The 16,408-nt window shown below is 40.4% G+C and overlaps 1 protein-coding gene across 1 annotated transcript; it reads left to right on the top strand.

Annotated features, from left to right (window-relative positions):
- The first annotated feature begins 1,013 nt into the window (after nucleotides 1–1,013).
- On the top strand, nucleotides 1,014–6,524 carry ACTC1 (actin alpha cardiac muscle 1). The gene is made up of 7 exons (XM_086748117.1): nucleotides 1,014–1,102; nucleotides 1,687–1,835; nucleotides 2,966–3,290; nucleotides 3,945–4,106; nucleotides 4,220–4,411; nucleotides 5,644–5,825; nucleotides 6,196–6,524. The coding sequence occupies exons 2-7, from the start codon at nucleotides 1,707–1,709 to the stop codon at nucleotides 6,337–6,339; spliced, it is 1,134 nt and encodes a 377-aa protein (XP_086604243.1). The 5' UTR covers nucleotides 1,014–1,102; nucleotides 1,687–1,706; the 3' UTR covers nucleotides 6,340–6,524.
- Nucleotides 6,525–16,408: the final 9,884 nt, after the last annotated feature.

Below are 16,408 nucleotides of genomic sequence, written 5' to 3'. Positions count from 1 at the left end.
CCTCTGCATTATAATGCAGTTCCTCTGGGACACACGTTGACAATTTTTGCCTTCACATACCAGGCCAAACCCACTCAAGGGATGCCTCTCCAGTCTATTTTTAACGAAAAAAAAATCCTGAAGATACATGGATTTTCTGGGTTCCACCGCTGGAACAAATTATCGATGTGGATGTTTCAACAACTGTGCAGGAAAACAACTGTCACATTACATTAATACCAGAGCTGGTTTTTGTCCAAGCTATTCCCTTCTCTCATCCTCCGCCCTACACGTGTCACTATGTGTTACTGATCCGGTGTGCACTACAAGAGCAAAAATGAGGAGTTTACATATATGCATAATAATGTAAACGGGCAGATCCCATTCTGTGCTATAGATGTCAGCCAAAAGCAGAGAAAAGCACGATTTTTGCTGCATGTGCTCATCAAAGTTTAAAAGAAATTGAGTGTGCACTGCTCCTTCCTAAGGCAACACAGGCAGTAGATGCTGCCTCCCTGCAGAAGAAAAGCCTCAGTTGTTGGCACCGCAGTAACCTCACGGGCCGTCGATTAAAAAGCTCGATTGGCTTTTTTTTTTTTCAGTGGAAAGAAGGAAAAGCCGGGAGAGAAAACACCCGCACGGTTTCCCCCGCGCCCTCGGCCGAGCCCGAGCGTCTCCGGTTTCTGGGTGCCCCGGGGCCGGCACCCGGCGGCTGTTGACACCTCGGGGTGTGGCGGCGGCAGGAGCCCAGCCGGGCTGCAGGGGTGCCCTGGGGAGGGGGCCCGGGCAGCCCCCTTTCCACCCAGCTCCCTGATGGCGCTGGCCCCCAAGGGGCTGCCTGGGGCTCCCTATTTGGCCATGCGGCGGGCCGGGGGCGCGCTGCCCCGCGCCTGCCTTACATGGGCCGGGCGGCCGGGCTGCGCCGGGGCTGGCCGGGCTCCATTCATGGCTGCGCGGCCGCTCAATGGCGCGGAGCCGACCAAATAAGGAGAAGGTGGCTGCCCCGTCCCGCCGCGGCCCTGGCCGACGCTGCCCCTCGGGGGGGTATAAATCGGGGCGTCTCCGCCGAGCCGGCAGCCAGGCTCTCCTGCGCAGCCCCCCCAGCCCCGCCGGTGCTGGTCTGGTGAGTTGCGAGACGGAGTCCGCAGCCCTGCGGGGCCGGCTCGGGACGGGACGGGACGGGACAGGACGGACGGGAGGGAGGCACGGGCGGGCGGCGGATGCCGGTGGTGCAGGTACAGCCGCTGCTCTGCCTGCGCGCCTGCCGTTATTTCTGCCGGGGACACCGGCCCTGTTCCCCGCGCAGCGCCAGCCGCCGCGGCCCGATGGGGCGCGACGCCTCGCCGCCGGCGAAGTGCTCCGGGCTGGGCCGACACCTCCCATTTCAAACGCTTTCCCTCCCGTTTCGGTCTGCGGCCCGAGGGCACCCCTAACGATGCCCTGCCCAGAGCCCTACGAGCCGGGCTGCCTTTTGAAGCGCGGAGAAGAAGGCGGCCGACGGATCCCATCTACAGCCCTGCCCTGGAGCGCGGTGGAGCCACCATCCTCCCGGCTCCGGTCAAATTTCCCGCTCCAGCCGACAGCTCTGCCCCCCGGGCTAGCGGGCGGGAGGGCGCGGCGGGGCCGCCCGGGGGCGGCTCGGCAGGGCCCGACGGCAGCTGCCAACTGTCCGCGCGGGTCTGGACGCGCCGCTGCTCTGTTTTTCAGGTGCGTGCCTCCCTCCGAAGATGTGTGACGACGAGGAGACCACAGCACTGGTGTGCGACAACGGCTCGGGGCTGGTCAAGGCGGGCTTTGCAGGGGACGATGCCCCCAGGGCCGTTTTCCCGTCCATCGTGGGCCGCCCGAGGCACCAGGTAAATACGGGGGGCAGGACCGGCGCCGGACCGAACCTTCCCCCTCTCTCCAGAAGTCACCTCCACACACTCCTTCCCTCCTCAGTTCTCTCGTCCTGTCCCAAATACCCTGCCCTTCCCTCTCCTCGCTTCTTGCGGCAGTCTTGCTACGCCTGACCAGGTCTTTCCAGTGCTTCCTTCAGTTCCCCTGTCTGGCTGTCCCTTAGCTCCTTTCTGTCACTTTCTCCCTTTCCCCCGCTATTGATAACTCACCAACTTTCCTCTTGACTTTCTCCCTGTTCTCTCTCCTAATGAGCCCAAACCCTTTCCTACAAAGCTGCTGCCCACTCCATCCCCCAGGCCAGACCTGCTGCTGGTGCTAGTTCAAACGCATCTCCATGGGCTTAATTTGCGCACAATGAAGATTGTTTAAGGCCCTTCCCGCCCATTCTGCCCGATGTTTCACATACCAAACACCTTCTTTCAATTTTCTCTACTTCTTTTGTCTGTCTCTGATCTTATCTTCTCACTGCTTTTGAAGTCTCCTTCTCTCTGTTCTCATGTTCTCTTTTGTCACAGTTAAATCGGCACACAGAAAATGCAGTACTTTTTATCCGGCAATTTCCTTGGTAAAATGTTTGTAAGTTTTTTTTAAAAAACTAGCAAACAAACAAACCTAAAACTTTTGCAATTTGTATATCATCACTGTGAATACGTTACTGCTGGGGGTCCATAGCAGTAGTCATTTTGGCAGTATCTTCCTTCAGTAGAAGGCTTATTTCCCTCTATATCTTTCTGTTTATAAACTCTCTTTGTATGTCTTTCTCTATGTTTTCCTGCTCAGGATATTGTGCAGTTTATTTTCGGCAAACTTTTGTACCAAAAAGAAGTGATTGAAAATAAAATATGTATTTAAAAAAAAGAGGGAAAAATCCTTTCATCTGATTAAAGGAAAAAAGATTTTATGAGATAACTTCAAATTCCATTGACTTAATATTTTAATAGTGCTCATTTTTTTTCCTAAACAACCTTTTATTGGTGTGACTTCTTGTACCTTTCTTGAAAATAGCATAGCTGTCTGTGATGTAATTGTTTGGGCTCTGTGATGTTGTCTTCCTGAAATAATGCTTTTCTGTATTTTCTTCTCTTAGGGTGTTATGGTTGGTATGGGTCAAAAAGATTCCTATGTGGGTGATGAAGCTCAGAGCAAAAGAGGTATCCTTACTTTGAAATATCCCATTGAACATGGCATCATCACCAACTGGGATGATATGGAAAAGATCTGGCACCACACTTTCTACAATGAACTCCGTGTGGCCCCTGAGGAGCACCCTACCTTGCTCACAGAAGCCCCCTTGAACCCTAAAGCTAATCGTGAAAAGATGACCCAGATAATGTTTGAGACCTTCAACGTACCTGCTATGTATGTGGCTATCCAGGCTGTCCTGTCCCTGTATGCCTCTGGTCGTACAACAGGTAAAATAAAAAAACAAGCACTGTTCAGATTTTTCTTTTCAGTAACCCTCCATCCTTCCCACTCCAAATAGAAAAAAAACCCTCCATAACTCATTCAAATTTACAGAAAACTAGGTATTTTTAGTTTACAGTGATTGATGATAACAGTAGCAGAAAAGCTAGTACAAAATAGCCTGTGGAAAGGACAGCATGGACCTGTCTACACTGCTTTCGGAGAGGCACTGTGGAACTGGCTCTCCTGCTGCTGATCATGGCGCAAATGAGGACACAGTCCTGTGAAGACACTCCACTTATACATGTATTACAGCAGTTCAAGGGTTTAAACTGGGCCCGAAAGATGCCCATTGTTGGATCGGGAGAATCACTATTGCAAATAGACTTTCTGCTCAGTGTAGTAGCAGTGGAAGGCTGTATGGATTAGCTTAAAATATGTACGAGACAACTGTTTTATGGGAAAGTTCACACCAAATAGGAAATGTCCAGGCAAGCCAAGTAGAAGGAATGGGCAAGATCTTTATGGCTAAAATAGAATGATACTGCTTTATACTGCCTGCAGACTCCTGTCTTGTGTTGTGTTTGCTGCCGCTTACTGTGCCTAAGGGCTCTAAGCATTTGCTAGGTGATTCCAACTGCTCTCTGACATTTCTCTCCCAGGTATCGTTCTTGACTCTGGCGATGGTGTCACCCACAATGTACCTATTTATGAGGGTTATGCTTTGCCTCATGCTATTATGCGTTTGGACCTGGCTGGCAGGGATCTGACTGACTACCTCATGAAGATCCTCACGGAGCGTGGCTATTCCTTTGTCACAACAGGTCAGTCCTTCAGCTTTGCCCTCCTGTGAACATCCTCAAGTCTCTCTTGGCCCAAATGCTTTCTCTAGTATTTTGCTTCTCCAAACCTTGATTTGATTCCTGTATATCTGCAGCTGAACGTGAGATTGTTCGTGATATCAAAGAGAAATTGTGCTATGTTGCACTGGACTTTGAGAATGAAATGGCCACTGCTGCCTCTTCCTCCTCTCTGGAAAAGAGTTATGAATTGCCTGATGGTCAAGTGATCACAATCGGTAACGAACGTTTCCGCTGCCCTGAAACCTTATTCCAGCCGTCCTTTATTGGTAAGTGTTCCCAGGAAATTCTCCTTTCTGCAGGAGGTATGAATGAACCAGAAGATCTAGGAGGTGTCCCACTCCTCTTCCTGCCTATCGGAACTTGGCATTAAATCAAGCATAAATTAATAATGAGTTAGGTCCTCTGGTCCCTGTAAGCTGTGCTTGATGTGAACTCAACCAGTAATTAGTTGAACTCTGAGCTCTTGTTTCAAGTTTTAGATCAGGTTTTAGGGTCAACATTTCCTAGTGAGAAAATGTACAGTTAGAATATCATCATTAGGGAGCTGGACTCCATGATCCTTATGGGTCAGGATGTTCTATGATTCAGTGTCACTGATGGCAAGAATAGCTTTCAGTGCTGTGTTTCTGAGGCTTACACTTAAACCAGTATCTGACCCCATGAAGAAGCAAAGTGTCTAAGAGGGGAAAAAAATAGAATGAAGGTGTGTGTATATTTATATGCACTGTAATTAAACATTGCCATGGTCCAGATGGTGAGCTTTGCTGTTTGTGAGTGCAGCTGACGGATATAGCAGATGCTTATACTCTAAGTCTTGAGCAATAAATGCAGTTGTTCATCAGCTGACATCTTACTGTGGATCTGGTGTCAGCCCTTTCAGGAAGCACCTGTTAAGATTAATGAATTGGAATGCAACCTACAAGCACTTGCTTCTGTTTTTTTTTTCATTACCACCAAGTACTAATATCATGGTCGATGTCTTGGTTATGTCTTGCCTTCATGTTTATAAATGGTATAGACTGTATTTTGGGTAGGCTGAAAAAGAAATGAAGTTACTGTTGTCTTCTTTAGTGCTAATTCAACGGCTTTCATTATCTTTATTGCTGTCTTTTCTATATTCAACTAGTGCTTTTTGTGAGACTCTGACATAACCTGACACTCATTTTCTGTTCTATATAACTTTCCCCCTTTGCCATACACTCAATGAGTTTATCTTGTGTGTCTGCTTCTTTTCTTACAGTATATTTTTAGTATCTTTCCTTTGCACCTGTATTATGATTCTTACCCTTTCTAACAAATAATTTTTCGTTTTCTTAGCTAGTTCTGTAGTTCTATTTTTTAATTACTTTATATAACACTTAATAATCAGTAAGTAATTTTACAAGAAAAATATCATAGCAGTTATATATCATATTAATGATGAGAAGAAATACTGAGAGTTCTCTTCATTAAGGCCTCTTGTATAATTTATTGATCTACTCTCTTCTTTCTTCTCAAGGTATGGAATCTGCTGGTATTCACGAAACTACCTACAACAGTATCATGAAATGTGATATTGATATTCGTAAGGACCTGTATGCTAACAACGTCCTCTCAGGTGGAACAACAATGTACCCTGGCATTGCTGATCGCATGCAGAAAGAAATCACTGCACTTGCTCCTAGCACTATGAAGATCAAGGTGAGGAATTTGACTCTGTACTATAAAATGTGGGTAAGGATGGGGAAAATGTCTACGTCATTCAATTGGTATACAGGAACAACTCAAAAGTGAGGTCAACAGCTGATGGGCAAATGAGAAGAAATTCCATTTAATCAGCAAAATTATATTGATTAGAAGCAAATGTTAGAAAAAAGGAAAATATAGTTATAGATTTTCTTAAGGAATATTGCATGTTTCATACCAGCTGCTGAAGATCAATACTGTTATTATAGAAAAGTTCTTTATATACTTAAGGAAATATCTAGTGGCTTGTTACATTGGGGATATGTGTTTTTTGTTCAGAAATGTAACTGTTAAATGAGGATTTTGTTGCTTTTCTTTATCCTAGATCATTGCCCCACCTGAGCGCAAGTACTCTGTCTGGATTGGTGGCTCCATTCTAGCATCTCTGTCCACCTTCCAGCAAATGTGGATCAGTAAACAGGAGTATGATGAAGCTGGTCCATCCATTGTCCACCGCAAGTGCTTCTAAGCACTTTTTCCCTCAACTTACTTCCCACTCAGGATGACGACAATATGCTTCTTGGAGTCTTCTGGCAACCCTTCCTGAACTCTTCAGTCATTGTACAGTTTGTTTACACACCCGTGCAATTTATTTGTGCTTCTAATATTTATTGCTTTATAAATAAACAAGATCTGGGACTTGCAACCTACAAATTATTGTCTTTTGTTTTATTATAAGTATTCTTTGGTTAAAAAAATGAGACTAAACACCCCTGGATTTGGAAACTCCCATCAAACCTATCGATGCCTTTATGCATGCATGTCCTTCTAAGTGACGTAGGGGTGTTAGGTCATGGTTTCTGTTAGTAAGAATTTATACTTCATTGTTTTAATTTTGAAACTTGAAAGAAAAGAGGCATCATATATCAAGGCTTACAAAGAATTAACCCTGAGGGTAGACCCAGTAAGCGGAACAAGTGGAAGGAAACCTCTCATGTTCACTCACTGGGTTTAGAAATGTTTCTTCTGCTGCATTTATTTTAACCCAAGTATTTTAATATTAATTTATTGAAAGCCAAAACCTCTGTAAAAGAATTATGTTAATATATTTAGAATGTGATTTATAACTAATTAGCTCAATCCTAGAGTCATACAATTATTTTCTGTGGGCTATAAATATTTATGACAAAACATTAATTCAAACTGACAGTTTACTCATTTTGCTTCGTCTCTTCAAAGCCAGAGATAAAGAGGTGAAATCTTTATTGTACTAGCACACAAGAATAAAACTTTTGCTGTATAAACATACAATTGTTATAATCACGATTATTTTCACATCATCATACCTAGGTCTCAGGCAATTTTCAATCCTTAATCTTTGCTATTCTTTGTTGCTATTTGACCCAGATACTACAACCATAAATTTCCTACTTTCCATGGGCTTTTGTGTTCCTCACCGCGACTTTTTATAGCTGTGCTCTTCGATTTTTTTTTTAAAAGTAATATCTAACAACTGAAGTACAGAATGACCTGGGACATTTTCATTAAAGTAGTGGCACCAACCAGTGTTATAGTTAGGACTGTGTGCAGAATAGAATTCACCTAAACTTGATTTAGGGAATAAATTAAAGCATTTATCAAGATATGCATGTGGTTAGTTAGGCATGTGCTCAGCTGAGAGCCATTACAGGTGCTTGAAAAGATTAGATATCATGCTAATTTTATACTCAAATGCTAATTTTAAAAAATCCAACAATAATAATAATAAGCAGTTCACATATTTGCAGGGAAACTTCTTCTGTTTCACCTACCTCTTATTTTTTGGAAAGGCATTAAAACCAGCCATTAGATGTGATCTGCAGTTAAGCAGAACTGTTTTTGAATTTATGAAGATGTATTTAGTATCTGTCTTCAGTTTACTTGTCATTAGAAGACTTTTTACTGAGGTGCCATTGTAATTGCCTACCATCAGCTTGCAACTGAAATATTCAGATGTTTCTAGATATTTTTGCTTTTGGACAGAGAAAGTGGATGGAGTTGTTAAATATAAATAAAATTTAATTGTAAATATGTCATTTTAAGCCCTTTTTTTACAATTTAAACATAAATTTAAACATTTTAGACAAACTTAAAAATGAAATTTTAACACAAATATGAAAACTTAAATATAAACATGAAATACTTATTCTCACACTGCACACAGTGCTGGTGAAATGCTGCTACAAATAGGCCTTTCCACAATATAACACAAATTCACCTGTGAATCTGGTAAGGCAAAATCAACAGCTTCCACTGTTCTTAAGGTGATTTCCTGCCTAGGGAATCATTCTGAAGTTCACACAATGGAGAAATTTTGTATGTTTTGAAAACATGGGAACTTTTCCAGATTTCTGACCATTCAAACTTAAATGACATTCGCCACTGACGTTTGCGTATTGTTGTTCAGAACCATCATACTTTTCTTGCTCGTCCTTGCTTGCTAACTTGAAATATTCAGTTGGTCAGAAAGGTAAACTCAGGTATTAGTGGGAATTAATAGGGTGATACTGGACATAATTTGCAACTAATTGGAGCTTAATATGTTAAGCAAGTATGCAAAGAGCATGCTAAATCAGACTCAGTACATTTCTAACTGACTGGCTCTGACTGATAGGTCAGGAACAGCAGGCGTATACCTGGCACCACATTCACGGCTATGATTGAGAGTTCACCCTTGAGCATGTAGGCATGAAGAGGAAACTGAAGGAAGCCACTAATTGCATGACTGACAGAAAAATTCCTTCCCTAGGCATTTTGGGGTTTGTAATTCACAGTTTATGGAAATGGCTATGAGCAGCAAGGATTGTGCAAAAGAGTGATTTGCTTGCATATATGTGGGATATGACTAAAAAGTAGCAATGCCTTACCCTTTTCCTCTTTTTATAGCATGTTTCCAGATGCATTCAGTTTTAATGCAATAATCTTGTATTTTGCCGTTGAAAAATATGTATTCACACTCAGTGCAGTGAAAACTTTAATAATTCAATGGGATGGGAATTACGATAACTATTTATGGACGCAAAACTAGATCTTTTAAATAGGGTTAATGCAACTGATTAATTTGATTGAGAACAATTTGAGTTTTAAGTCACATAAGCTAGAATTCAAAACACCAAAAAGAGATGCCACTATTAAAGTTTACTCTATGTTTACATTTTACAATAAGCCTTAATTAGCAGTATACATTTTGTATGGCAAATGAAGGTGATGGAATGGGATGCAGAAATTAACTGTAAAGCACCTATATAATAACCATTAAGACTATTGCGGATGCTTCCTTGAAAAAGGCAAATTAAAAAACAATTGTACCTGAATCCTGCTGTGATCACCAATCTTCACCTCTGAAATACCTCAGCTAATGAAGATATAAGCTGTCCAGTTCTGGAGCCCCCAACATAAGAAGGACATGGACCAGTTGGAGAAGGTCCAGAGGAGGGCCATGAAGATGATAAAAGGGCTGGAGCACCTCTCTTATGAGGACAGGCTGAGAGAGTTGGGGCTGTTCAGCCTGCAGAAGAGGAGGCTCCAGGGAGACCTGATAGCGGTCTTCCAGTACCTAAAGGGGGCCTACAAGAAAGATGGGGAAAGGCTGTTCAGTAGGGCCTGTTGTGATAGGACAAGGAGTAATGGTTTTAAAATAGAGGGGGGTAGATTTAGATTGGATATTAGTAAAAAATTTTTTACAATGCGAGTTATAAAACACTGGAACAGGTTGCCCAGAGAGGTGGTGGGTGCCCCATCCCTGGAAACGTTCAAGGCCAGGCTGGATGAGGCTCTGAGCAACCTGATCTAGTCTGGGATGTCCCTGCTCCTTGCAGGGGAGTTGGACTAGATGACCGTTGAAGGTCCCTTCCAACTCTAACCATTCTATAAATTTTGGCACTAAAGGATCACAACTAAACTTCATTGCTCTTGATGAGATTCTCTTTGGATGGAAGACTGAAACTTAATGTTTAGATAAATTTATAGATTCAACACACATATTTTGAAAAGCAGTGTGGATACATGGCAAAATGTCTACTCAGCACACCGAAGTGTGTCCTGTTATTTGACTTTGCAGCTCCTTGTTGCTCTATATGTAAAATGGTGTGGAAGTCATTCTGTGGAAGTCGGTTTGACATGATTTTTAGGCTATATAGAGAGGCTTTATTCAGTAATAAGAGATAAATAGTGTTAAGAAATGCTAACACAGATCAGTAGGAGCTGGAACAAAATCTTACAGCCCGTTCTGGCAGATAAAAGAACACAGCTGAATACTTCTGCTTTTGATTGAAGGATATTGGGATAGTACCGCTGTTGCCTGCCTCACAGACCTTACAGAAAACTTTCCTTGTAGACTGAGAAGCATGTTAGCACTTAATGAGTATTGGGGGATAGGATTATGACCAGAACAGAAAGCTTGTCATATCTATATGAAGCATATGCTAAAAATCTGAAAATCCTGTGATTCTACTTTAAAAGACGGAAATAAGGAGATGTTTCAGAAGTCACTTTTTTTTTGTGCTTCAAGGCTCCTTCAAAAAAATTGGTGAGACAGTCATTATAAATTTGATAGAGTTGTCTACTTTGCACTAATCTTCTCTAAAAAGGCTGTTTTAGCTAAATCTTTAAAAAACTTAGCCTGAGGCAAAGCACTAATATGAAGTTTTTTAGCTTGAATAACTGAATTCCGTAGAGTGATAATTTTAAAAGTATAGAATAAGAGGGCTTTACACTTAAAAACATTAGGTGACTCTAAATGTATATGACAGTTGGATTAATCTACAATAATAATAAAACAATAGAAAAAAATAGAGAAAAATCTCTTCTCTGCTGGTTGAATAAACTGAATACGAGGCCCAGGCAGAGATTGTTGCTTTCTTCCAATAACTGCTGAACCCAGTCTCACCCTGAAGCATCCTATGACTGAGGTCTCTGTCATTATCAAGGCACAAGAAAAAGGAAAAAAAAATTGTTTATAAAGTTGAGTGATTAGTAAATCTCTCATTACACTCAGGAAAGAAGCAATTTGGACAATTAACATACTACCGATTGCCTTTGCTTTTTCTCCTGAGCATGGCTACGATTGCTGAAACTTGCAAACCCAGCATACAGAAAAGATAATTATTGGGAAAAAATTATGATTCTGATATAAAATTAAAGGATAGTGGCAATCTTATTTTTCATCATGAAGAAATAATTCACAAAATACAGTATATCTGAAGTCTACCCAATGTAGGGTAGTACTCTCTCTTAGGGGAGATGAATTGTATTTTAACCAGGTAATATATGTACACAGAGGAAGAAGTGCATGGAGGATAGCATAAAGATTGTTGACATAGATTTACATAACATGTAAATGTGATACAGTAAATCTGGGAAGGTACCAAATAAAATGCAGGCAGCAAGGCAATAAGAAATAACTTAAAGATTAGTTCTGAGTCTCTAAGCCAATCAGGTTCAGCTAACCAGAGAGGGTATTGTCAGTGACAATGAGGACTACACCCTTTCTTTCCAAAGGGTCTCAAATGCCTTATGAGCCACGTGGTATTTTCTGGACATGTTTTTGCAAAAAGGCGATGCCTGAAGGGAAATCGAGGAGCTCCTGGGTGTCAGAGAGGGCCTGCAACTCCAGCTGTTCTAGAGAGAGTGGAAATAGGAGGCTACAATAACACAGCAACTCCTGCCATGTATTCCTCCTTCTACCCCCTGCTCTCTATAGCTTGCATTGTCTTTCTCAGCTGAGATGAGAAAGCCATGGGGTGAAGAATCTAGTTAATTTTGTTCTGGGGAGAAAGGAGTTTGGGAGGCACATATTGTAGAGCCAGTCGAGGTGGGGAGATCTTCCATAGCATTCAGAAGCACAGGGATTTTACAGTAGCTGCTATCAAGGAAAAAGGATACGCTTAGGGACTTCAAAACATATCCTCAAGTTTATGTAATAGATGAGTTTTGACACTGAATTTCATGCTATTTTTAAAATTTATTATTACATACATTATTTTCAGGACACAGGTTTCTGTATTTAAAAGTTGTCTCTATTTTATCAAAAAGAACCAACCTAAATGCAAACAGACTAGGAAACATTAGTCTTAAGCAAGAAAATCATCCACCTTGGGTCTTTTTTTTAACTAATTAATTTTTGTTACTAAAGATATTTTAAAGTTAGCTATTTGTGTGTGTGTTTGCAATGCTCTGATTCTCTGGTAAGCCAAAGGGGAGAAGAATTATTGCAGAAATAGAAATCTCAGCAGATTTTAAAGACAAACCACTGAACAAGTAATAGGAAAACAGTACTTTACTTCTTTAGCATGAATTATGTCTTGAATTTAACATCTAAACTGGGAGATCCTTCCTTATGAAGTAACATCACCTACAAGAAAACATTGTTTTCCACCAGTTAAATGAAGGCTATTTCTGTGGCTGTAGCTTTACTTCAAGTAAAAGGTTAAAATGAATAATTTCCTACTCAGTCTTCTATTACAGGCTAAACAGAAAACACCTTTCTTGTGCTAAACTTCTGACTTCTTTATCTGATGTACTAGTTTGACAACTTGAGTAATAGATTGTCTAAATTAATATAATTAACCAATTGAGTTACTAGTTCAGCATTGGTTGTGAAATCAACTTCATTACCATACTGTTTCATTCATATTTAAATCACTGAACTCATAGCAGACAGCCTGTTTGTACGTGTATAAATGTGAGTTGTGAAAAATACCATCAGTGCTTTTATTCTACAAATTTTTAATTATTTTTTTTATCCATATAACAAACCATATATATTTGCAGGAATTAATATATAGTAGGTATGTAATGTGTATTACGGCTTACTAAATGTCACAATCCATTACAAGATGCTACAAAATGCCTAGATATACTTTTAAATTGTAATGTAGTGTATTGTAAAAACGAAAGCCTTTAATACGACACAAAACCTGTAATATATGTTTAACAGGTTTACAAAAATGGTCTTAGGTCTTACTAGTCTTACTGATATGGAAATGATTTTAGATTTATTTTTAATTGAATTTGAGCACTATTTTGCAGCTCTTCTTTGTCTGGAAACAAGACAAACCACAGTAAGGCAGTAGCTTTTGATCTTTTGCCCATATATTTTGGCAGCAAAATCTAATGGACTTTGAAAGAGACTTGCATGGAACTGATATCTTACTGTACATAGGAAAATGGGTGATTGCGTTGTTGCTGGTGATAGTCATGCTTGCATTTGGTTCTGGGTTCTCTGAAGTGTTTGCTGTAGTAATGTATGTATATTTATAGACATATCTGTATACATCTATATACGCACACAAATATTTTCCCTAAGTCTTCTCTTTAATCTTACAATGGAAGAGCATCCTTGACTTGTTAACAAGTTTCAGAGACCACGTCTGTATAACAGAGCATGTAAGTATCCCCTCTAGAAAATCAGCATAGTTGAAGTCAGAAGGACAAATATTTCAAGTCAGAAACATCGCAGAGATGTTTGACCGAGACAAAACCATGGATATTTTGTAGCCTGCTTCCTAAGAACAAAGTTAATTCCTGATTTAGTTTTCTACTCAAGGGAAAACCTCAGATCTTTGGAATTTTGAGAAAAGTTAGGAACTGAAGTGCTTTCAGTGATAAAGTGAAATGCTCTTTCCTTCTTAGAACCAGCAGTCAAAGTACCACTGAAGTATGTTCTTCAGACATAGTCTGAATACATCACACACTGCTGAAAGTGTAAAAAGTGCCCAAAGTCAGATAGAGAATAAGTTTCCAATGTCTTTGTCCGCACATTCTGCATTTTAATGTCTGCAGCAATAGTTTTGTAGAATTTTGCTTTCTGGTCAAATATAATGCCAGCTGTTGTCATTAACTGTGTGGACAAAATTGTTTTGTTTTTGCCCTCTTGTTTCAACTGAGACTAAGAATTCTGCTCATTCTACTGTCACCTAGCAGAAACAGAAAACTACCTTATGACCTTATTTTTGTAAATGAACAGCACACAAAATTATCAGGAATAGTACACTGCAGGCTCTTTCTTCTGCCAAAAGATGTACAAAGAGTTCCTTTGCTCATTCTGTCCATATATATTGTACAAAGCACATGTATTGGCATTTAAAATTCTAAAAAACCTATTTATTTTATAATACAGAGATGATGATTGTGCAATCTCCAAATAGGGTTGTGTGGTGACAGGGAGACAGTGGTGCTATTAAAAGCTTGACATTTATCACTCACAGTGGTTAAATTTGTCATGGTATTTGTGGCATTTGCCAATCTAAGTATAGAGAATGCCACAAATACCACACAACAGATAAATACTGCTGTGCAAAAATCGGCAAACTTCTGGTGGTGTTTTGCTAAACCTATAGCACTTTATGTTCTGGAAATGCATTGCAGGTGGTACTGGCTAGGATTTTCTCAGTATGGAAAAGGAAAAAGTTTGTGATGCCTTTTTTTTCCTTTATCTTTCCTATTTGTATAGGAAGTATTTCTGTGTGTCTGTCTGCAGTCTCCAGAGCAATGGAGATCCTATCAGAGTCTGAGTGTCCTAAAAGTAGTAAAAATCAGGTCATGGCATATTGCTTACGTAGACAAAATGGAGTCTGCCTGGTACATAAAGGTTAGGAAATATTCCACTGGAAAATATGCTCTGTGTTTTCTGACAAACAGCCCATTGAGCAAGTGTAGTTGGAAAAAATGGCTCCTCAAGCAGAAAGTTGTCCTCTAGGACATAATTTGAGAGCTCTAGAGCTCTAACTCAAGTGATTATATCCATTCTAGCTCAGAATGAACATAATCAATCACATTGTACACTCACTCTAAGGCACACAGAAAAATAATCATTCTTTGCTTTGCAATAACTGCAGAAAAGGCATTACGATAACAAAGTGCATAATGGAACTGTTTTTTCTTCACCTAATAAAACAACTTTAATGGTGGTGAAGGAAATAAAGGCTTCAGCATTGTTTTACAGTGTTGGGTTTTATAGTCTAGGCACCAAAATCCCATTCGTACCTTGAACATGAAATGGACAGATTCTCAAGTCTTATCTGCAGGTACCGTTCTATCCCTGCTTGACTAGAAGAGGTGCTGTGGTGTTCTTACAGCTATTAAGTTATGTAAAGGGTGTTTTGCTACAGCTTTTCTGCACTTCAGAGTAGCAAAAAGTGTGGTCACATTGCGATCAAGTTCTTAATTTTTGGCAGTGATGTGCACTCGATCCCTAAATGGGATTCTACTCTTGTAGGACAGACCTAAGCCTAGAGTTAGATAATTTCCTTGCCATGGAGCTGTTGAGACTGGCTATTTGATTTTCTCTTAAGGTTTTGAGTGTGTCTGGTTACACCAGATGGCACTGAAGAGTATATAATGAAATTCCTGGGCTATCGACAAAACCTGTGTGTTACAAGTCAGTCCTGCTGCCAATGCTTGATATGAACTCTTCACATTCATTTGGCATGCATTGTCTCACAAATTCCCTGCTCTTTCCAGAAACACGATTTGCCTGGTGAAAGCAATGGAGAGAAGTATGCTAGGGAAAGAGGATACTTTATGCAACTTCAGACATTTCTATAATCATTAAAATTTACCCAAACTAGAGGTTAGTTGAACTCTTTAAAAATCTCTTGAAACGTGGAGGGTGTTTTGCCTCAATTGATATTATTTTGGAAGACTAGGACTTCAGATATAACTGCACTGTATTCTTAGGTCCATAGAAAAGAATCTAAAGGTGAAATTCTCAGCTCGGATAAATCAGAGCACTGCTCTTGTTTTGAAGCCAATGATACTAGCAGGATGGTCTGAAGTAGGTGAGGGTCTGGCTATTTTCCTGAACAGATTTCTTTTTCTTCCCATGCTGTGAATCTCCAGTGCATGCTTCTAATCAATCATTGAATATAGTGGCTGAAAAGAGTCAAGTGGAGACACAAAGCTTGTCTTTCTGAAAGTGCATTTAGTGTGCATTTTTTAAACAATGTGTCTTGGGCTAGAGTCTAGTGCAACTTGCTTAGAGTTAACTTAAACTGGTATGTGCAACTCTTGAATTGTTTATTAAGCCCACCAAAATACTGAAGGTTTTACGTGTGAAAAGCAATTGTTCACCTCTGAATGTACTTTTTGACTTCTGAGAAGATGATCTTCATAATAAATATGAAACATAAGAGACACATTTGTGTTCTTTTAAGTAGGAGTGCAATGCTACACAGTCACAGAAGACCACTAGGACTATGAGTGATGTTCTACTTTAACTTTACCTTTTCTATTTGTACTGTGATTTGGTTTTCCTATTTACACATTCACTTAATTAAAAATAAAAATATTTTAAGAAACTCTGCATAGCTACTGTATCACTGCACTTGATTTTTTCCACAGCCAGCTGTGATAGGTCATACCGACTCAGCAGGACAATCATCAATGCCCTGTGACACAAGTGTTTTGTCACTTCCTAGTTCTGGATTGCTTTTCCCTATTGTCAGATAAAAGAACAATTAAATATATTTTGTTTAATTATTTTGATATATTAATTTGATATATTCCTCTGATCAATTCTCCCAGAGAAAAGAAAGGACAGATCTTATAATGTCAACCCA

The sequence above is a fragment of the Chlamydotis macqueenii genome, chromosome 5, assembly GCF_036417535.1.
Source record: "Chlamydotis macqueenii isolate bChlMac1 chromosome 5, bChlMac1.mat, whole genome shotgun sequence".
Lineage (NCBI taxonomy): Eukaryota > Metazoa > Chordata > Aves > Otidiformes > Otididae > Chlamydotis > Chlamydotis macqueenii.
The sequence above is the reverse complement of the archived record's forward strand: the minus strand, read 5'-3'. Positions and strand labels throughout refer to the sequence as shown.